Raw genomic sequence first — 23,356 nt, forward strand, 5'->3', positions numbered from 1 at the left:
GTTTGAATAAGTTATGTTAGTACGACTGTAATAGTGTGAGTAAGAAAATATATATGGCTGGTGTGTGAGAAATGTATGTAATAGAAAGAGGAAATTACACAATATTAAGAAAGATGCTGAGTTTTTAATATAACCTTTTAACAATGATGGATTAACTGTGTATTTACATTATAACTAAACTGACCATTTAAATCAAAACTGAAAATTGCAGAAAATGATTGGCGGTTATCAAATCCTGGCAAAACTGTAACCATTCATAACCTAGCTGCTTTGATGAACACAGCATATATTGCTTCATTTACTCTTAAAACATCACAGCAGCTTTTAAAGCAACATGTACTTGGCAAGTGTCTCGTCTTAAGACGATTCTGATGTTTCAAACTTCACACCAGAAAAATCAAAACACTGTGAAAGAAACACAAGTAGACCTGAAGGAATTCTGACACCTGACGATGTTTGGCCTTTTCCAAAAGCAGAACCAAGAAGAAAAATTGGAGGAAGAAAGAAAAAGAAGTAAACAATACTTACTGGAAAAAAACTGAGTTGAAGAGGAAACAATGAAAAGGTTAGAAAAGAAGTCAAAATTAGGCACGAAGAAAATGTAATTAGAGAAAATAATCAAAACTGGAAAACACAAGCCTACAAGAAAATGTTTCAATGATGAATATTGTGATAGTGAAGGTAGTGAAATTCTTTTGCAAGACGAGTCTGATTGTAAAGATATATAGATAAACTTTTGATTTCCACATCAGAGTTTGAAGAAAATGTATATTTGGAAAATAATGATACAGTAATTCAAATAAATGATTTTGTGCTAGTTTCTTTTGCAGGAAAGAAGTACAAAGTCTTATTTGTAGGGCAAGTAGAAGACCAAGAAGAAAACAAGTTAGACTCATGCAAAGGAATGAAGACCCGTAGAAATTTTATTTCCCCGAAAAAACTATATTACATTGTTGACAGAAGTGACATTATGATGAAACTCCCGCAGCCAACCATGAGTGGAGGAACATCTTGAGCCATTTCTTCTATGGAATTTGCTGTAAACTACCTTCAGTTAACAAGAAAATAATGTAATACATAAATGTTATGCTGTAAGTGAATAAGATGATTTAACCATATCTATTAATTTTTTATTTTTTATTTTGTTGCATTTGTATATTGTTATACATATATTAGCTTATTTGACTTATTCCAATAAATGTTTTATTCATTTGAAAGTAAAGACAAATATTATTTATTTGTTGAAAGGTACCCCACCACCTGTTGAAATGTCATGATAGGGGTACAATTCAACAAACGTAAGCGGTTCATAAAATATAAAATATAACCTCATAGTTGAGATTAGAGACTGCAGTAAAAAATTAACAAGCTGCTCAACATACTATTAAAACTAATGATGCTAATTACCAGGATAAAAAATTAAATGTTTAATTTAAAAATATTATACAATAAAATTTGTTGAAATGTGCCCCCCTCTCCCCTACTATTGAGTATTACAGTATAGGAATCAATTGCAATACTGACCAGAACTTTGCCAGAGCTTATAAATAAAATTTCTCAGAGGAAAAGTTTTATGAAATTTGAAACATTTAATTTATATTTTGAGAACTTTTGACATATAAGAACATTTGCTTTATGTGAGCCCATCATACTGGCCATGCTAGTCAGAGATTTTATTATTCAATTCCAATTATTTTTACCAGGACAAAGTTCGAGTAATTTTCTGATTTTAATATTTTGTATAATAAATTTTAATGATTACCAAGTATGTGTTTCTGTATGATTGTCAAGTCATCACGTTTTCCAAATGTATTGTTATTTCATGTGGTGATGATTTTGCACTTTCGTTACTACAAGTATATCAATACATTTAAAATCTATATATTTAATTCAATATTAGTTTTTCCTTCTCAAATCGCCAATGAATTATGTTCATTTAAGTGAAACGTAAGGTAATAATAAGAGTAAAGCCTATTACTGATATAAGAGAGGGCAGAATAAAAAACACAAACATAGGGACAATGTTAAATGTTGTAGGGATTCAAGTTCACATGTTTCTCTACAGAGGGCACCCAACACCTTGCACATTTTACCGTTAAACCACATTCCTGTGTTTTCCAACTGTTGGTCTCACAACAGTTAAGACCAGGTAGGTAATCTGTGGGTTTAATCACAAAACCAAGCAGAGAGATGTCTCTTACTTAAAAAAGATTTTTTATTGAATCTAAATTTGTGATATAAGTAAATGAAATTAATTCTCTGTACCTAGTGTCAATATTTATACTAGTTAAGACCATGAAATCAAAAGACAAAAAATTTCAATTTATTTAGGAGATGAATTTAAGATGTTTAGAATAAATGTATTAGGTCTTATTGTCTCATCAGCATCAGAACAATTGAAGACAGTGAGAGGTGTTAAAATGAAAATGGATCTTTGATGGTATGCATGAATAATAGGAACAGGAGTACTGCAATACAACACACCAGCTCATGTGAAATTCTGCTAGGTTTCCCAACTTTTGAAAATACCATGTTTCACCCCATCAAAATTCAAACCAGAATCTCCTAACAACGAGACCACTGCAACCCCAAAGGATATTAAAAAAACTAGCAATGTTTGGACATGTTCAGATTGTAGGTAGGCATAGGTAAATAAATCCTTCTAACAACTTCCCCATGGTCACTAAGCCTGATTCACACACGAGACATTGAGTGAACAGATTAGGGCTGAGCCGATACCACTTTTCACCGATTCCACCGATAGCGATTCTTATGGGCAGATACTGCCGATACTCGATGCCGATACTAACCAAAGAAATGTTTGTGTTATGAAAGGATATTTTACTTATAAAGTATTTTTTAATTTCATATTATGACAGTACCATCAAACGGTCAAAACACTAACATGCATCTTACAATAATAATAAAACGCACACAAATACTTTTTTTTCACCCCACATGTTAAAGCATTGCCCCACCTCGTGATATTTTTTACATGGCAGAAAGTGCATGTACCCTTGGAATCTTCATTTAATTGAAGAGTGAAGTAGGGGAGAGTTGGACAAAACCGGGTGGTCTGGTAAAACGGGGTACTGCTGTTATTTCCACTATACCGTGCTGCCATCTACCTCTGCTCGTGTCAGTTAATTACTCGTACGAGTACTGCTAGCCAGCAACAAATAGCGCGGCAGTCGGCAGCGTCAAGCGTTGTATATTGAGAAAAGTGTGTTTTCTGACTGATGTGATGTAATTTTTGGCTTTTGTTTGTATGATAACTGCAGATGAATGAAACCGTCAAACTATACAGGTGAGTGGGCATAGAAATGAGTGTAGTATGCACTACAAATACGTGTGTGTACTATCTTGTACGTTTCTCATCTTTCCTTATAAATGAATTTATTTTGTAGCAAGGCGTAGTCTGACAAAACAGGGTACTGCGTGGTCGGTTAAAACAGGGTAGTACCCTGTTTTATCCGACTATACCCTGTTTTATCAAACCGTTTCTTAACTATAGCTTTAAGTACAATGATCATTTGATATTGTTACCCATAAGTTCTAAACCATTATTTATTTGGTTTCGGGCACAAATTAATGTACAGTATTTTATTTAGACAGTGAATCATCATGCCTTATGTTCGCCAAACCAACAGACAGTCTTGGTCTCAAGATGCTATGAAAAATGCAGTTGCTGAGGTTTTGGCTGCCAGAATGGGATACCTTAAGGCTTCTAAAATGTTTGGCGTCCAACAATCAACTTCTTAAAGCGAGAGTGAAAAAAGCCAGAACTGGTTTATCGCTTGAGGATGGTAACTAAGAAAGGCAAGCACTTTAAAATTATTGCATTCTGAGAAGTGTAAAAAATAAATATGTATCATTTTTTAATATATTTATTGGAAAAAAAAAAACTAAATAAAATCTCTATTATTTTGCTGAATGTTGACTTTTTAAAATAAGAAGCATCATAATGTGTGAATTATTATGTTTTAGGCTTAGGCTGGATGTTCCAACCTGCTGAAACCACTGAAAGGCCTTTAGAGGAAGCAAAGTTTGGCCATTTCAAGCATCCACCAACAATTGGTACAACCTACCATGGCTGAATCTGAACCTATGGCCAGCACATCTGAACGTGCATCTAGCCAACGTGAATCTCATGGGCCATTTTCGCAGTGTCTTTTGGATTCCGAAGCATCCACATCAACAGCCACATCGGCATTAAACCCATACCTATAGCTCAGAGGAAGGTTGAAACCAAAAATAACAGGATACGTGGCAAAACTGTGATCCTCACGAGCTCCCCTTATAAAAATGAACTAGGCCTAATTGCTGCACAAAGTAAGACATCTGCGCATAGTTCTACTGCTAATCCCAAAACAGTAAAAATAAAACTGAATTCATCTAGAGACAGGTCACATGTTAATGAGTCTACAACTCGCAAAGACCACAGTAATAAAAATGCAGTAAAATATCCGTAATGACTCAGGACAACTCTGAAACATCTGATGAAGAGGAAACAAATGCAGCATGTCTCTTCTGCTAGGACTTGTATTCAAACTCCAAATCAGAAGAAGGGTGGATTAAGTGTGTTATGTGCGATGAATGGGCACACAAACAGTGTGCAGGTATAGACAGTGATGATGTTGGTCCTTACACTTGTGATTATTTCCAGCGATAGAATATTGTTTTGGTATAAATGTGTTGTATAACTTGCACTGATACTCAGAGAGTCTGTGATTTCAGGCATTTTGAAAAATGAGATCCTTACAAACTGATAATGATGACATTTGACATCCTTATTGTGCTATTTGTTAATGTATCATAGTAAACTGTAATATACATGCAAGTCATAAATCATATGTAATAACGTTGTCAACACATTTGTATTAAATATGTCTCAATTTGTATCTAAATACCTGCACTAATATGTTCGACATTGATGTACCCCGTTTTATCCGACCGGTATGATAAAACAGGGTACTTAGCAACATGAAAGAAAAATATTAATGTTTTATTTCACATTGCTTTGATCCGACTCTTCATATGCACAATATCAGTAGGGATATATATAGTGTTTCCTTGCAAATAATGGATACTAAGGTATAATTACCAGCCACTTAATGAGCATATAAACACTAAGTACCCCGTTTTAGCCAACTCTCCCCTATTTCCAAACTTCACTTCTCTTCCCAGCCATATCATCACCTTCAGAAAAATTCTTAAAATATCGCTTTAGGTTTAGATTTTAACAATTCAAGCTAACATTAATACTAAATTGTAAACAAACACAATAACATAACATCAGCAAAGCCAATGATATATAAATAACAGGGAGATGGGGCAAGCTACTCAGACGTTCTTCAGCAACTGTTTCTATGATCGCGAGTGCTGTAAACGTGATCACGAGTGCAATTTACTTTATCACGAGCACTGGTAAACATAACGTGATGCAGTCTTTGCTCCACAGTTGGCAATGAATATTTTTTTATTTATTTATTCAGTTTTTGTTCAGTGGATCCCATATGGAGTTAAGGCATAGAAAAGAGAGGGAGGGATAGAAAGGCCACTCTCTGAATAACAGCTAGAACGCTATTTGCAGCGCTGTTGTGGCCGTGCACAGTACTAACCGTATAAACATTGGTGGAAGAATGACCTAAGTAGCTATTTATGCTAAAACCACCTATGTCACAAGCTAGCATTACTATTGAAGTTTGCAATCACATCTACAGCATTAAGAGGGTGGAGAGTTTTCAGCTTCTCGACGTTTATTCTCTGTATCCATTCATTGTATACCGTTTCTTCGTAAACTGGGAAGCGGTGTCTAACAGCAAATTTTTCATCGCAACCAGTCACACAGCATTTTTGTACACGTGGCTGCATTGTATTTTACTTAATACGTAATTTTATACTCAATTTAACAATCTTACTTCAATGAAAATATGACCACTAAATAATTGAATAAATAAATGCCAGATATTTTCCAGTTTCCACCTACGAAGCAATAAGCAAGTAGCACGCAAATAACCTAAAGTCCTAAACAAAAATACGAAAGAAAAATTGCCGCCATTACAAATGAGCCTTGGCAACGAATTGTAAACAAACATTGAGCAGTGAGCACACTAGCGCTCTTACGGCCGTGCACACAAACAAAACGTTGTTCAAGCATCTCTCTAATGAGTGCACATCCCGTGAGTTAAGGGCTCCGGGATATAGAACAAGTCAACTCAATTTTATACAGATAATACATATATATACATACATACTGCATAAGTACAATTATTAAGCATTATAGAGTGCATTGGTACATAAGAAATGGTATAAACTCAAGTTTAGGACATTTATAGTATCCACGTCTCTATGGTTCTCGGGCTCCATTGTATTTTTAAAACAATCAACACGACCGGTTTTCTTTAAAACAGTAGCGCTGTGGGAAAGAAACTTAGGGTAATATGCATAAATTACAAAATTAAACAATTATTTTAAAAATTAGTTTTGACTTTAAAAAAACCAGTTGCGTGAAATACTATTCCTTAGTGATTTTTTTCTAACAAAAACAATATAATACAGTTTAAGAACTTGGACTGAGGTATCAGCGCGAAGTATCGGCAAATATTTTACAGATGCTGCTGATGCCGATACTCTGAATATCGGCCGATACTTAGGAATCGGAATCGGCATCGGCCCAGCCCTAAACAGAGTGGTAGTATAAACAGTCAATTAAAAACACAACCTCACCATACATGTGAGCTATACTGAAATATCGTGCTCATGCTGTCTGCTCAGCACTTCCTTGTATTACTTGTAGTCCAAGCGAAGCGACATCTGCAGATCAAGTTGAGCGAATCTGCCTACGTATATATGTAAGTGACATTGTCCTAGGATAACTTTTGAACTATTCATTAGAATTTTATAAGTTTTGGTAGTTAGACATGTAGGGCTAATAAAATTTTAAAGCTTCTGCTTGAGCTAAATCGGTCAATCTTTTTATATTGGGGTCAAAAGGAGGTAAATTATTTCAAAGTGAGTTAAGTGGGGTAGGTACCCTATAAACATTCCTTCTACATTTAAGAACTAATGTTTTTACTGTAGGCTTTATGTTTTTAGTCATAATAACCCAAAATATAGTCAGAGTTAGATTTAGTATGCTGCAATCGATGCAAGTTGAGATTAGAGGGTACCTTTACAAAAGGTTTTTTTACAAATTTATTTAAAAATACTTATGAAACTAAATAACCTAATTGCAGTACGAAAGTCACACTACCTACACTATGAACAGAACATTGTAAAGTATCAGCTCAGAGCAAACTAATAGCTTTGTTTCACCAATATTTTGGTGGCTAAACAATCTCACACAAAATTAGCAAAAGAAAATTTTGCTGATTAATTCTGTAACACATTTTGGCACAAAACACAGGAGTCACTGATCTTACTTACTAGAGAACATTGCACTTTGAGCTCAAAAAATGAATTATTTTCTGTAGTGCGTATGACTATTACTTACCCTCAACTGCTGAAGACCAGCACATGCGATGATGAGGGGCCACACATTTGCATGAACTCTTCCTGGTGTAATGTAGATGAAGAGGCTTTCAACTTTTCCAAGGCCTGAGCAACGCAAATAATCTGATTCAGTTGGAAGATACACCCTTTGGTTCCATGTCAGTGATAGTTTAGTAATCTGAAAATTTTAGAAAAAAAAAAATACAATACCTATTACAAAATGATTACATTATACATTCAGTGCTAAAATTATTAGAAAATATTATTACTAATATGTCCTACACATACCATGCATTTATGTAATTTAATATTTTAAAGTACTTTTATAAGTGTTCGATAAGAATACGTTAGATAAAAACATCAATATAAACCGAGTATAAATAATGGTCAAAAGTTAAGCTAGAAAGTGGGTCATCATTTAGTCTCTCTAATGATTCTACTGTTACCAAAATGTAAATACCAAAAAAATAAAAAGGTTAATTGATTTATTTGATATCTATTGAAAATCGCAGTATCTAGTGAATCCTTCCAAAAGAAACTCAATCAAGTGGAAAATGTTCAGCGAAAAGTCTTTAACCAACACATTCAGAACTGCAGTCATGCGAGATATGAGATTTTGAGGATATTGAATATCAATATAGTTTTAACGGTAAAATTGAATGAGAAATGTAACCCACTAGAAAACTGAAAACAGACAAAAAAGATAAACTCCGAGCCAACTAAAGGTGCTGACAGCACAGTAAGGCTACTTTGCGGACAAGGTTAACAGCCAGAATCCACCTGAAAAAAACTGAACGTGAGTAACTCCATTGGTGTCGGATTAGAGAAAGTTCTGAGCAATAGACCTTCTGCTGTGACCCACTGCCACACAGAGTTGCACTAAAATGACTGCATGCACTACTCGGCAGGCCAAGTCAAGGTTTGTAAAAATGACTAATGTGTGTCACATGGTGTTATTTATTTTCTTTATTACAGCATGTAATAAAAAAGTATTTTATTGTGAAATGTTACTGATTGTGATAGAATAAATAAATTAGATTATGTATGTGTACACAGTAGTATTGATAGAAGTGGGTGTTGGTAGAAATGGGAGCACCTGCTTGTGAAAAAATGTGGTTTTATTGTAACATCTCGGGCTCCTGTCATTGTAGCAAATTAAAATATATTCCAGTTTTCAACACAATCCATAAGCTTTTATACAAAAAGATTTTCATTAAAATCGGTCCAGTAGTTTTTATGGAATACTGGAAGAAACAAACAGAAAAACAAATATTCGATAACAATATAAAAATTCAATAAAAAATAATTAAATAATAAAATATTTTAATTCAAACTATTTTTAACTAAGAAATAAAAATATTATATATACATATACTAGCTGCAGTTCCCAGCCTTGTAATATTGTGTAACCCAGGGTGATATAGTTTCCGGGATTTAAAGGAAATTGGATAGCCCTATATGACAGTGTGGTGGACATAGAGAAATGATACACAATTACTGTTTGTATGTCTATGACCTATGGGTTTTCAGTTTACCCATGGCGATCGGTTGATTGGTTTAGAAGTTGATGTGCTGCAGTGCTATCTAATGGTCAGTTACAAAAAAAAAATGGATAGCATAAAAACCTTCTCCAAGAAAAAAACACTTTGATGTTCCAACTTTCATGGGAATTTATCAAACATTGTCGGAGTTTATCAATTTCATACATACATACCAACATCCTAAATTGTATATATACAGATGATATCAAATTTATATGGATTAACTGCATGGTTTTTTCTAAAAAGAGATAAATTCATTTGAGTTCTTATTGTATTGTAATAGGTTTGTTTTACTTGAAGTCTCTGACCTTTTAATTTTTAAAAATATGGCTGGTGGTCATTTTACTCGTAGCGGCAAGATGTGGTCCCGTCAATCAGGTCATGCCCTCGATGCTACTCTCGGGGGATAGTTGTGAAGGCAACTGGTCTGCTGGTTGTTTTGGCACAATCATCTATTTCTGTGTAGTTCATGATGTTCAGTGTATTGTGATTTTCAGGACAATGACTAACTTATTTATCATGTTACATATAACTGACATCGTTCAGGGCTATGCCCTCCCTTAAACATGATGTGCCTCGCCGCTTCAGACCCCTTCTCCTCCCACCATCGCCCTCTGTTCCAAACTGCCCGCCATGTTTGTGCGTGTGTATGTGTACGAGTTTGAATAGTGCGCCACAAGCTACTGTAGGAGGGCACAGTATTCTCAATGCTTTGTTCCCGTAAATTAGTAAATAAATCAATATGCAACTATTTTATTTGTTCTTTAGTGTTTTGTGTTTTTAGCAGATGGGGTGACCACTTCAAAAAGGGTTGTACTTTTAATTATAATATAATAAATATTCCTAGACCTTAAAATTGCCGAACAGTCCCGAAGCGGGCCTTAATTAATATTTTGTTGTTTTAAATAGTTTACTCTATCAGTATTACTGTTTGCAGCCATTGGGCTAAGTGTAAGTAAGGTTTGTATGTAGTCATTCCTTTTCCTGGTAGCATGCTTTTTCCAAATTTTTGTAAAGGAAATGGCCCGGTGGTCTGCCTCTAGGATGCGCTCGGAGGAGTCCAGTCTGTTGCCGCCACTACCTGAGGTAAGGAGCTATGGTCACCCATCGTTTTCAACTTTACAATTCTCTGATCCATATCCATCTGTTCACTAAAATTATATCAATCACTTTCACGTAACTTCAGCTATTACCTCTGGTAGTAGACTGCTTTACATAATGATTATATTTAACCATTACTGAATTTGTCATGTCCTACGAACTCTAATTCTGTTCAGCACACGCGGTGTCCTGGACCAACTCTTAAACTATTCGTGCCACAGGCTTTTTAACTGTGTAAAATGATGTGGAGGGAGAACGGACTTGTATCGTGAAAATAAATTCATGAATAGGAATAGTTGTTTCTTTTGTGAGCGTGACCACGTGCAATGACATTGGGTAGACTGAAAGGTGTGGGCCGCCTTCAAGAGCCTAATTAATATACCTTTTAATATGAATGTAGTGTCTCCACCTCTGAATAAGAACGAGGTGTTTTATTGTAAATTGGTGGTACAAGCCTCGCTACACACAGGCGACATCACAACCCTGAAATAGGAGTAGCCAGGGCCACATGCCCAGAAACACAAGTGGTGGCGCCCTAGTCAAAATAACACATTTAACATAACTCAAAACAATCCCTTGTGCGATAGCAAATGGTGCCCAAGAGCATGTGGAAAGGCAGCAAATAAACTATCACAGGATTCTGGAGCTCGTGAGTTGTGAGGTTTTGCGCGGAAGCGCAGCAACGAGGCAACCTACCATTGTCCCAGGAACGGGAATTCCACCGGGCCATGTGACCAAAGCATGTGCACAGGCACAGATGTGTTAACAACAGGCAGACAGTAATTCTAGGGCCACATATCGTGTTGCAATTAAGGAAACAGAACTCTGACACCGGTTCCGCAATCATTCACTGCCATATCAGTTCGCTCGGAGATTCGAAGCACATTTTCCCGACACTTGCGCTAGATGAAAGTGCGCACGGAACTCTATTGTTTGGAGCAGAGGCCAACGGAGACGGCAGAGGCATTCGTGACTCTGAAAGTGCGCCTACAGCGGCGATTGTTCTCAGGAAACATCTAAGAACATGTGTTTGAAGCAATGCGGCCAGAACTGTACCTGCACCTATGTCATGCGACGCGATGACCCGTGGAAAAGATTATCAGATACGCACGCACCATCAAGCAGGACTTACAAAGGTGGTGAAGGTGTCCCAAACAAGCCTGTAATGAATTGTCACGCCGAGAACAAGACATCTTCTAGTCCAGGGGTGTTAGTGCCACATACGCCACCGACCGAGAACCCCAGTCACGCAGCCAACTCGCAGTGAGAGAGCCGAGCGACCCCCACCTGGCGCAATCGAGTCATTGGGGAGGGATCACCACCCAGGTGCCAGATGTGTTTGGGAGCTGTGCATCACTGGCACATGCACTGCCCGGTACGGAACCAGTTCCGCCATGGAGGCACCAGAGATGATCCAGCGGGAAATGGGCCGCAGGGGCGGCACGGTATACCACAAACCCTCCCCCGCACAAAACCCTGATGACAACAACTTACAGATATCGACTGGTCGCATCCTGGGTTACGTGAGTAACCCGCAGAGGGATAATTCATTTGAGTGCCAGTGGTAGTGAACGGACACGCTTTCAAGGCCTTGGTTGACACAGCTGCAAGCCATAACTGCGTCACGGCACAACTCGTCGTGGAAGATCACTTTATGGCTCAAGCGGGCCGACTTCAGCTGGCCACCGCAGAGATGCCTGCAACACGCAGGGTGTTAAGAAACTGCCCATTAGAGTCTGTGACCAGGACTCCTCTACAACCCCTGTAGTGGTCAACGGACTGCAAGATGATGTCAGCCTTGGGCTGCCGTGGCTGAGTGAGCAGACGCGCACATCTAGGTAAGGTTGGGGTGCATCCACGGCATCTGTCAACCCATGCCCCCGCTGCCAAACAGGGTAAGTCTCGACCAACTGCACCACAGTGTTCAGCATGAGCACCGTGTTCAATACAGTGCGTGGTTGACCAACAGAGCTATAAGTTTGCCACAGCTGACTCCCTGAAGCATACGACAGTGATGGAGCATGCAATACTGACCTACCCTCACGAGCCTATATTCATCCCCCCGAGGCAGTTAGGGACACGCGGGGAAACAAACAATTCTGGCGCAAGTCTGGGAAACGTTACGTGATGGAATAATAAAGCCCACAGAAAGCACATATAATTTTCAAATTGTTCTTGCAGAAAAGAAAGATGGTAGCTTACGTTATTATGTAAATTTCAAGCCCATCAACAAACTAACTATAAACGCCCCACCACCTCTGTTGAACATTGCCAACAAAGTCACTAGAATGAGGAATGCAAAAATTTTTTTATCACTTGATCTTAAGTCAGGATACTATCTACCAAGAGGATAGACCTAAGACCGCATTCACAATAGCCGACGGGCACAGGTTTCAATTCTGTGCAATACCCTTCAGCTTGCAGGACTCCCAAGCCAGGCTACGCAGGGGACTTTGCTGCAGCTTATCAAGATGATACCTACATACATACCTACATAACTACATACTTGCATAACTACTTAACTTTATAACTACATTCCTACATACATGCATGCATGCATACAAATATACATACATACATAATTTAATTAAGCTGTTATCATTTGTGGCAATATATTAGGTATTACAAAATCAGTTTCGCTTTCAAAAAATCTCAATTCGCAATTGCATTTTTCATGAAGTCTGCTTTTGTACCAGGTTAAAAAAAAATAAACTTCAAGTCATTTTTTTTGCTTATATGAGAGTTCCTAACTATATTAGCCTATGTTAATTTGCTCCTTATCTCTTATAACTCCTAGGGAGCAATAGAGATGGCGAGTCAAAAAAACCTGATGTGGTTGCAGAAAACTAAAGTTCATATAACATTCATTATCATTATCCCCATTAAAGTTTTTTTCTTAAGTTACAATTAGGTGTTTACAAGGTTCTATAGCCCAAACAAAAAAAAAAACACATTTATTATAAATTATAGCATATGTTTTTTTTTAATTCATAGACATTTTACAATACCTAAAAACCCCGTATTTTGCTTATGTAAAAAATGAATTAGTAAACCATCCATTAATGCATTCACGTAATTTACTTTGATTAAATAAGGCATTTGATTTGGATAGCTACAATAGCTACAAGATGAGTGCCAAAACCAAATTTTTTATAATAAGCTATTTATGACTAATTTAAAATTATAATGGCAACTATAATCAAACACTGTTTGATTATAATGGCATCTATAATCAAACACTGTTTCAGCTTGGCACCAAACCTCGGGGCGGCCAGGCTCCGCTGTGCCATTATGTAATGCCAACCTCCAAAGTGAGGTACTGGGCATGCCTTTAGCTATTTCTGACTCTGAAATAAGAACTAAATTTTCATTTAAACCGTTGGCACTAACTCTTTGTACAGGTATTAGTTTGTTTAACAGAGCCTTCTGTAAAGGCTATTTATTTAAATGTTTAGATATTTATTTAAAACTTTAGTTCATTCCTTTAAGAGCTATTTTTTGGTGTGTACGCCACTTAGTGGTCAAGTACTGCTTAAAACTGCCTGCGCTGAAGCGAAGGTGTACCATACATGTTACGAGCAGCCCAAGTTTTAAGTATCATAACTGGGTGCAGGTGTGCCAATATTGAGGGAGCTAACACGTGTGAATTCCGGTATGTTGCATTGGTGCATTAGCCGTGTGCGCATGCGCAAAGAGCCGAGGTAGAGACTCGAGCTGTCGAGCGCCAGGAGAGCTCCTACGATGACTTGGAGGTGACAGCATATCCACGGAGCGGGGTGCTCAACAATGTGGTCTACGAGGCAGGCCATGATCAAAGACTGGGTCTTCCAACTACCTGCCCCGTACGAGTGTGGAGCACCGTCGCTGCAAGAGCCGCAAATACTCAATTAAGGTTCGCGCCAACTCAGGTGCAAGTTCAGCAGAAACGCAAGTCTGTGAAAAAGTATTTACTATTTTTTATTTGGGATTTGATTGACTCAGTTTCAGACACGTGTGCATTTTGAAAGTTTTTGTAAACTTGCTGCCATAATTCAAAGTAATATATTTTTTTAAATTTAATAACATTGATCCCTACCTTTCGCAAACTCAAATAAGCATAAACTTTGAGAGGAGCGTTTGGAAAGGATTACCAACAATATTCAAAACTGTGTTTTTGGGTTCGTCGGCTTGGTGCAATGTAAGCGATCCTGAAGTGCTGTGCGACTACAAGACAGCAATGCATGCATAAACATTTTACCTGGCACGCAAAAAGGTTTAGGGTAAGCGAGCCTTTGAACACCTGTTGTGTTGATGCAAGATCAAGCTGTCTCGGTAAGGTAACTAACTGATTTGCTACCTTCGAGAAACATTTTATCAATCTTTCAGGAACTTATTTTTGCGTCCATAAAAACTCTGGGATTTCTTAATATCTCGAAGAGTTTTTTCTGCGAACATACTTTACACTTGATTCAAGAAAAAAACAATTCATTGTTTGCAGGCAACATTAACTAATTGAATTGAGTGTTGCATTTTTTAAGTGGGTGCTGGACTTAAAGTCATTTTGCATCCACTTGGCACCTCATCACAACTTGTCTAGTTCTACTCAAGCCCCAAAGCATCATAAAGTAAAAATGGTGCTTGTTAATATTTTTGCAAGCATTGTACTCAATGGGAGAGTATATAGTGTACTTTAAGCAATATAGAGTAAGTTTTTTTTAATTTGGTGCACGAGATGAGTGTTACATTTAATTTACCATTGCTAAAATTTCAAATAAATTTTGCCACTAAAGTGCTGAGGTGCAGAATCAAACCAGATTCTTATTTATTACTGATCAACCTGAGTAACACCCTCTGCGACCTATTCCCAGGAGCCCGACTCGAGGTTTTTGCGGCCACATGTAGTTTACCTTGTTTTGGAGTAATTTATTAGTTAAGTTTTGGTCGTACCCTCAGGTGGGGGTTACAAAAGATGACGTCTCCCCAACGAGAGCAACAGTGCAGGCACAGCAGTTGCTCCTTTATAACCTTTGGGACTCCACCCCGACTACAGGGACTGCGAGGATCCCACAGCTGTGAGAGTGGCATTCCCGGAGACATATGGCCAAGACTCACAGAGTCGAGACCATTCTCGACCCCCCTCCTCCACCCCCCCCCCCCCCCAGGCCCTTCCCACGGAGGGAATGGGGGGGATGGGGGAGAACATATTCCCCCGAAATCTTAAAAAATGTATCATTCCGACCAACAAAAGGAAATAATTTAAAAGCAAACAGCAGGCAAAGTGGATCTATCACCCCTCCCCTTTGCCCTCTGAAATCCTAAATAAAATTCTGCATACGCTCCTGCCTATCCCCAACCCTCCATCAATTCTGTCGTGCTCTCTGACTCTATGTCTGTGTGCTATCTCTACAGGTTGGGGCTTATCATCTTCACCTTTGTACTGGACTACACTACCAACTTGCATCTTTAAGTCCACTAGCAAGTCAATAGACATCAAGTTGGCAGGGGAAAAGAAAGATGAAAGAAGAAAGATATGAAAGATTTTGAGTCTTAATGAATTTTCACACAAAATACCATCACCACCATCATACAGTAAACACCTTAACGTGTAATAAGAGTTTACACAGGTAACAGCTAGAATGCCATCATATGAAGTGATGTGCATTTGAGATGATGTTCAAATCTTCTTTTAGCTATGATAACAATACTTAAGTTATTTTAGATAAATAACTATAATGAAAAATTGTAAGCCTACTCAATACTTATTAATTTCTGATACATTTTTAAATTTATATTAAGATGAAAAATGCAATGAATGTTTTGTTTCTGGGTCATGATTATATTTCCAAAAATTACAAGAAAAAAATACTTAGTGAGATCAACATCCATATACAATCTCAGGCTTGAAAAAAATAGATATAATATGAACAAAAATTTAATTCTGGCCCTACATTTTGGCCTGGAAACATTTGACATCTGGAAAGTTTCGGATTTGTTTTAGTTACAAAACAAATACATAAAAAAATTAAACCCAGTATATTTAAATTTGCTTTGCTCACTTAGATAAAAAACAACTGGCAATCACATTTTAAAAATATTAGTAACCAGTACAAAAATTATAACTGGAAAAGTATATCCAAATAACAGACATAAATAATAAAGTTCAATCTCACCCTGACTGATGCAAGTATATGATTAAAAATATAGTTTAAAAAACTAAAGAAACATGCTTTTAAAGATTATCAAACTAAAAAGTTAAAAATAATTTTAAAATTTAATTTATGACAATAGTATCTAAGCAATACTAGTATAAACGAGAAAAAAGCTTGAGGCGCTTTGTGCCATATTTTTTGTATATTAAGCACCCCATGCTTTTTTCTTGTTTATACTAGTATTGCTTATATACTATTGTCATAAATTAAATTTTAAAATTATTTTTAACTTTTTAGTTTGATAATCTTTAAAAGCATGTTTCTTTAGTTTTTTAAACTATATTTATTTTTAACTTTTTAGTTTGATATTCTTTAAAAGCACGTTTTTTTAGTTTTTCAAACTATATTTATGTATAATTATCATAGGGAAATGAGTTACCGACACTACCTATTACCATCTGAGATAACTATTTGGAGTTGCAACGTCACAAAGAAATGGTAAAGTCTCTCTGAATCATTTACAGTTAGATGTACGGATACAATCTTAGAATTTACCGAAAAAAAGAAAGAAAAAAAAAACATTTTTTTTTTGGCGTGACCGGGAGTAGAACCCACGATCGCTGAATCCGAAAGCTGACGTCACAGAAATCGCGCGCCTTAGACCGCTCGGCTAACGAACATAATGAAATTGGTGGGACATTTTACAGTGATGAGCCACTCACTCTTTGTCGAAAGAGTTACAGACGGACAGACAAACAAACATACAGGTGAAGCTAATATAAAGCATGTAAAAAAAAAGGGTGCATGTACTTATGTGCATGCGTTAGAAGTTATACTTACTTGAGGTAGTAAAAAATTAACTTTAATTCCGCATGAAATAATAAATAGAAAAAAAATTATAAAAGGACTGGAGTGAGAATATAAAAATTGTTAGTAAAGAATAAATTCAAACAAATTAATTAAATAATCATTATCCTACATCAATATAAACACATACCTATATAATATTAATTATTTAATTTATTAAAATAATTAAGATAATTTTAATTAATAATTAAAATACAAAACTTGCTGAATGTTTATTCTAATTTATTAATTTTAATTTTTTATTAATAATTAATGTAATAATTAATAATACAAATAAATTATACATACAAGAACATAACCTCACTTACACAAAATACATTTAAAAAAAATTAAGAACATAAATCCTATAACTAATATTCACAATAAATAAATATTTTTAATTATATGGATCAGTATTCAATATCAATCACTAAAATATATGATTTAAAAGCACATATATATACTTAATTTTTATTTGTATGTAGCCTTTTTCTAGTCATGTGAAAAGTTCGTAGCATGGTGTGCATGCATTATATAAATTTCTTCTTATCTTTGTTTCACAACATGCCTAAAGAAGTAAAACTTCAAAAATAAAAAGGTCCTGACACAATTAAAGTAATAATGGTAGTCTAAACTAACATAAGTACCTACACAAAGTATAAATAGCCATAAGTGCAGGTGATGAATCTAGAAACAGACAATAGCCGTAGCAAGTAGGTATGACCAATTTTACTGTAGTTGCAGTTCTGGTGTACCAGCAGACTATGTTTAAAGTTTGGTCTCACATGCCAAGTTGATTTTTTTTGTTTTATAATTATTACTTTTATTTAAGAGATATTAATGAAATTTTAACTTAACACTTCCCTTGCATTTGTTGTTCTAGAAAAAATATTTTCAACTCCTTTTCAGTTAGTGTAATCAAGGATGTAAAAAGGAGTGTAAATTTTTCTCATCAACACTTGTGCACACACCCATGACATTATACTAAGTGAATGTGTGTTGAAAATATTTGTAGCAGAACAACATACGCAAGGGAAGTATCGAGTTAAAATTTTAGAAACAACTCTTAAATAAAAATAATGAAAAAAATTAACATGGCATGTGATAACTGAACCTTAAAACAGTCATTCCATTACAGTAATTAAAATGTTCATGGAATGCAAAATAGAAAATAGTATTTTTCTTGCAGCATAAAAATTTATGTTTTACATTCTGTAAATATTTATAAATGGCACACAAACAGAAAAAAAAACATTTTTGTTGAAATCATTTAATACAATGTTCTCAAGAATGCAGTTTTGTCCAAATGCTAACAAAATAATGTTCACCAAACTTGGAGAATACCACATACACACAAGCAGTTGATGTAATAAGCAGCCAATCAGAGCCAACCAGCCATTCACTTTTGTCATCATCTCAGTTATACCAGGACCTTAGAGATAATCCAATCATACTTACCTCTTTGTTTTCATCTAATAATGCCAGTATGTGATGGATACTAAACTTTGTATCCGCCACATAAAAAATCTTCAGGTTAGTGAGTTTCAGAGCTAAACGCAGGATATCATTAGGATCCAAATAGCAGCAACTTGTCAAATTTAGCTCAACCACATAATCTCGGCCAGGTAAGATGAAATTTTTCACGTCAATGAAAGGCACATAATATGCTTTTGAAAAACTGGTTTTCCTAAAAAAAAAAATAATAATAATATAATAATAAATAAATGTTAGAAAAATCTAATTCTATCACACAAATGTAGTTAGTAAACAAAAAATGGTTTCCTAGCCCAGAAAAACATATAGTTTATCGTCATATTATATATATATATATATAAATTGGACGTGTGTGTGTGCTTACATTTCACTCTGCAGCCAAAACTACACATCGCAGACGAATGGTGTTTGTGTGTGGTAGTACCCCCAAGTCTCCCATCATGCACTATGATGATAGCGCATTGATAACTATAAGGGTGTGGAAGATACAGGGCGTACATGCTACAATTTATTTTTAATAAGAAAAATTGTACGAATAAAGGAAAAAAGTATAAATTAAAAAGTAAATATGAAAAAATAAAAAATAAAAAAACAAATCAAAAGCATACAAAATACTTTTCCATAATAATCTAGAACAGTCGAGGACTATGTGTGAGTAGTGGGGATGCCTTCTGAGACTATAAAGGTGAAATGTGACACACATGCTACAATTGATTTTTCATAACAAAAAATGTAGGAATAAAATATATTTCTGTATACACTAGATAACAAATAAACTACTGTAATGTATAATAATTTATTTTAATAAAATTAGTTAGTATATGTAAGATATTATTGTGTATGCTTAGTACGCAAGATATTTAGGTGTATAAAATAAAAAAATAAACAAAATAAAAAAAATAAGTCTTTTAACACAAGCTTTTATACAACAAAAACTATACTAGATAATAAATAATTTAAATGTACAGCAGCTAGCATAAAATATAAACATTTATCTTTGCAATCGCCAGGTGCATTTATTGTGAGATAATAACACAGACATATTTAACACATCTGAAAGTTATTTAATGGTGCTGATAGTAAGAAACCTATTTTAGGTAGATTTCAAAGAAAACTTCCTCTGTCTCTCTCTCTCTCTCTCTCTATCTATATATATATATATATATATATATATATATATATATATATATATATATATATATATATATATATATATATATATATATATATATCAAAATTCATGTTACAACACTTCAGGGTAGAAAGCTCTTATTATTTGCAACCATTTTTACCGATAAACATGTTGCCGGAAACGCGTAGTTAAGCCCATGTAGCCCCAGAAAGAGTCAGCGTAGGCAACCCGTTGTAGAGTGTTATGTTGTGGATGTGCGGGCGTTCGAGTAGAGAAATAACCTTTTTAATCGTGGCACAGATTTTAATTTCACTCTGAAATCAATCACAGCTTCGGCTTTGTTTCACAACATTGAAATTGTTGCATACGTTTTAACAACGTGACAGCCTAAAGCAACGGCTCAAAAACACGCCCACCTTGAGCGACACAGAGGTGGCAACGGCGAATCATGTTTTCACGGATACGCTGGAGCATGTGTGGAGTCGACCTTATGATTTTGAACGCTTCAATGATTCGCTGTGTAAGCTCTTCTACCGTTTCTACTGGCGTAGCGTAGATAAGCCCTTTTACGTAACCCCACAGAAAGAAATCTAACCGGGTTAGGTCCGGTGACCTTGGCGGCCATGCGACAGGGCTCGCTCGTCCAATCCATCGGTTTGGAAATGTTTGGTTTAAATACTCTCGCACTTGCAGGGAAAAATGAGGTGGTGCCCCGTCATGTTGGTACCACATCACACGTCGGACATGCAATGGAACCTCTTCAAGAAGACCTGGTAGTTCGTTCTGAAAGAAGTGGAGGTATCCGGCGCCGGTAAGTCGTGGCGGAAGAAAAAAAGGCCCGATGAGTACGCCGTCAACAATACCGGACCACACATTAACTGAAAAACGTTCCTGGCGAGCTGTAACACACGTTGCATGCGGATTGACATCATTCCAAACATGACTGTTGTGCGAATTGAGAATAGCGTCTTGAGTGAACTTGGCTTCATCGCTGAATAAAACCGCTAACTCGGGGTTCCTCCATACTCTTTGAATGTACCAACGAGAAAAGGTCATGCGAAGAGGATAGTCCGCTGGACCTATGTGTTGCACTTTTTGAAGGTGGTACGGGTACAAGAGTTGCTCATGAAGAGCTCGCCAAACAGCCATTTTGTCAGCGTCCATATCGGAACCTTCTGCCCTTGTGCTTGTATCCGGACTCTCCTCAAATCTCTGAAGTACATCTTCTTCAAAACTGGGAGTACGAACCCTGCGTGGAACACCAGCATTTGGTCTTGTGACGGCACATGTACCAGTATCACGCATTCGCTGAGTAAGTCTTGCAAACATGGTGTGAGCTGGAATCCTACAACCCGGATATCGTTCTTCGTACAGACGACGAGCGGCTCGTCCATTTTGTCTAGCTTCCCCGTAATCAAGCAGCATGTCCGTGTACTCACTAGACATGTATTCCATTGAGCTCCACAAAAATGTCGCCCTTTTCAGAACCACAGCGAAATAAATGACACCATGAGTTTGCTTGTACGACAGAACAGTCAACGACAGACCACCAGTGATATCAAAACACACTGCGACACTGCGATGTCACGCTGCGCAGTGCTATGGCACGGCACGAACGGAAGAAAAGAGGTGAGGGCGCCACCAACGGAAGTAAAAAGGGGCGGGGGTTAGCATTCGACATCGTACAGTCCTCTCGAGCGCTGCCCGGCGTCGTAAACACGTAATTCACCACAGCAACGTCTGTCTCGCACAAAGCACAACGGGTTGCCTGCGCTGACTCTTTCTGGGGCTACAGGGGCTTAACTACGCGTTTCCGGCAACATGTTTATTGGCAAATATGGTTGCAAATAATAAGAGCTTTCTACCATCAAGCGTTATAACATAAATTTTGATACACCATGTATATATATATATATATATATATATATATATATATATATATATATATATATTATATATATATATATATAATTATATATATATATATAAATTTTGAAAACCGTAACTACTGTAATTTTTTTACAAATCACTTCCAAACTGATACATTAAATCTAGTAGTGGAAAAACTCGGTCCAATTTGTTAACAAGCAATATCCGACCAAAGAGGTAGAAATAGAAAAGGTTTTTTGAAAAACAGAAAAATCGCTAAAACTCCCATTATATGATGACTATCATATCCGTTTGAACATATTATAACTGGTAGGAGTAATACCAAAAACGTTTGTCTAAAAACATTTGCAGTTGCAAGGGGGTGGAAAAACAAGGGTTGGAGGACAAAAAATATGATAACTATATTTGTAGGCACACCATCAAATTCATTTAAAGTTTTTGTTCATCTTATCATTTTTATCTAAACTTTTTTTGTAACAATTTCTGATAAGACAAACCATTGCTGCAAGGTGTTGAAAAAGAAAGAGGTAGAAATAAAAAAAATTAAAATTATAAAATCAGTTCTTTGTACACCAATCCCTCACTTAGCACATCTTCAAATTGCGCAAATTCATTTAGCGCAATGTTAAATTTACTGCCACAGTTTTGAATAGCACATCTGTAAATTTCAGTTAGCATGAAATCGCAAACAGGCGAAAAAATTTGGACATGACGCCACAAAGTTTGCTTCAACTCTGTACAGATGTGTCGTGGCATACAGTTAGCCATACAAGGGGGGAAGAGGTGCATGCGCAGGTCTGAATACGTTATTGGCTGTTGTACAAACATCAGCTATAGCAAGGTAAGTTGCTGCTAGGGAGTGTAAAGGACTAACTGTTTTTACGTCCGCATATATGCCGCCAGGACGTACCGTTATCGCCCAGCCACAGACCAGGCCGTGATGAACTTCAGTCTAGCCCGTGGTAGTGAACTCGCACCAACACAAAGCAACGTCTGATCATTTGACTGCCGGTAACTGTACGTGCGCAATCACCTGCAGTTCGAATCTTATTGTATTCATGGCTTCCAAGTGAGAGCGTAATGCATCGTGTTCAAGCATTTGAGACAAAACTAGAAGTATTACGGTGTGCAGGATGTCATGAAGGCAACACTTATGTTGGTCACACATTAGTTTTAAGCATGTCAACTGTGTGTACAATCATGCAAAATAAAGGACTCTATCAAACCATGCTGGTATTGGTTGTACTAGCGGAATATATTTGACATTAGATACCGAAACAGAAATGAACAGATGATTCACATGGAGAAGGTTGTTAAATGAATGCTGCAATGAAAAAAAAAATAACCGGGCCTGACAGGATGGTTTAGAAAGTTCGTGGAAAGCTATGCGACGTGAATTGAAGGTCACGCCAGGGCGAGAAAGCCAACCACACGACTGACAAAAAGTACATACATATAATCTCCCGTTACATGGTGTCATATTTGACATACAAAGAATTTGATGGTAGGCTTAAAAAGATAAGCGGTGTGACATATTTATCCTTGAGTGTTATTTTACACATTAATATTACATAAAGAATATTTCCTTACATATTTTGGAACATACAGAGTAAATTAGCAGTGTTATTTATGGAGACTAATGGTTCAGAATATGCAATTTAGAAAAAAAAAAAAACATTTTTAGGAACACATTAGTCGTGCTAAGTGAGGGATTGGTGTACACTATTAAA

The 23,356-nt window shown here is 36.4% G+C and overlaps 1 protein-coding gene across 13 annotated transcripts in view; it reads right to left on the reverse strand.

Moving 5' to 3' along the window:
• The window catches only part of LOC134527111 (uncharacterized), a 134,155-nt gene that overhangs the window by 97,622 nt on the left and 13,177 nt on the right, over window positions 1-23,356 (reverse strand). For 11 of the 13 annotated variants that reach the window (XR_010074079.1, XR_010074077.1, XR_010074078.1 and 8 more), the window contains exons 2-3: window positions 18,569-18,797; window positions 7,496-7,672 (exon numbers count right to left, since the gene is read on the reverse strand). Coding sequence is in view for 7 of the 13 variants with exons in the window: in XM_063359465.1 (XP_063215535.1) it covers window positions 7,496-7,672; window positions 18,569-18,797 (406 nt within the window). In the remaining 6 variants the exon portion in view is untranslated. The remainder of the gene's footprint in view (window positions 1-7,495; window positions 7,673-18,568; window positions 18,798-23,356) is intronic. The other 2 variants (XR_010074080.1, XM_063359469.1) reach the window with 1 other exon arrangement.

This window comes from Bacillus rossius, chromosome 1 (genome assembly GCF_032445375.1).
Source record: "Bacillus rossius redtenbacheri isolate Brsri chromosome 1, Brsri_v3, whole genome shotgun sequence".
In the NCBI taxonomy this organism is placed as follows: domain Eukaryota; kingdom Metazoa; phylum Arthropoda; class Insecta; order Phasmatodea; family Bacillidae; genus Bacillus; species Bacillus rossius.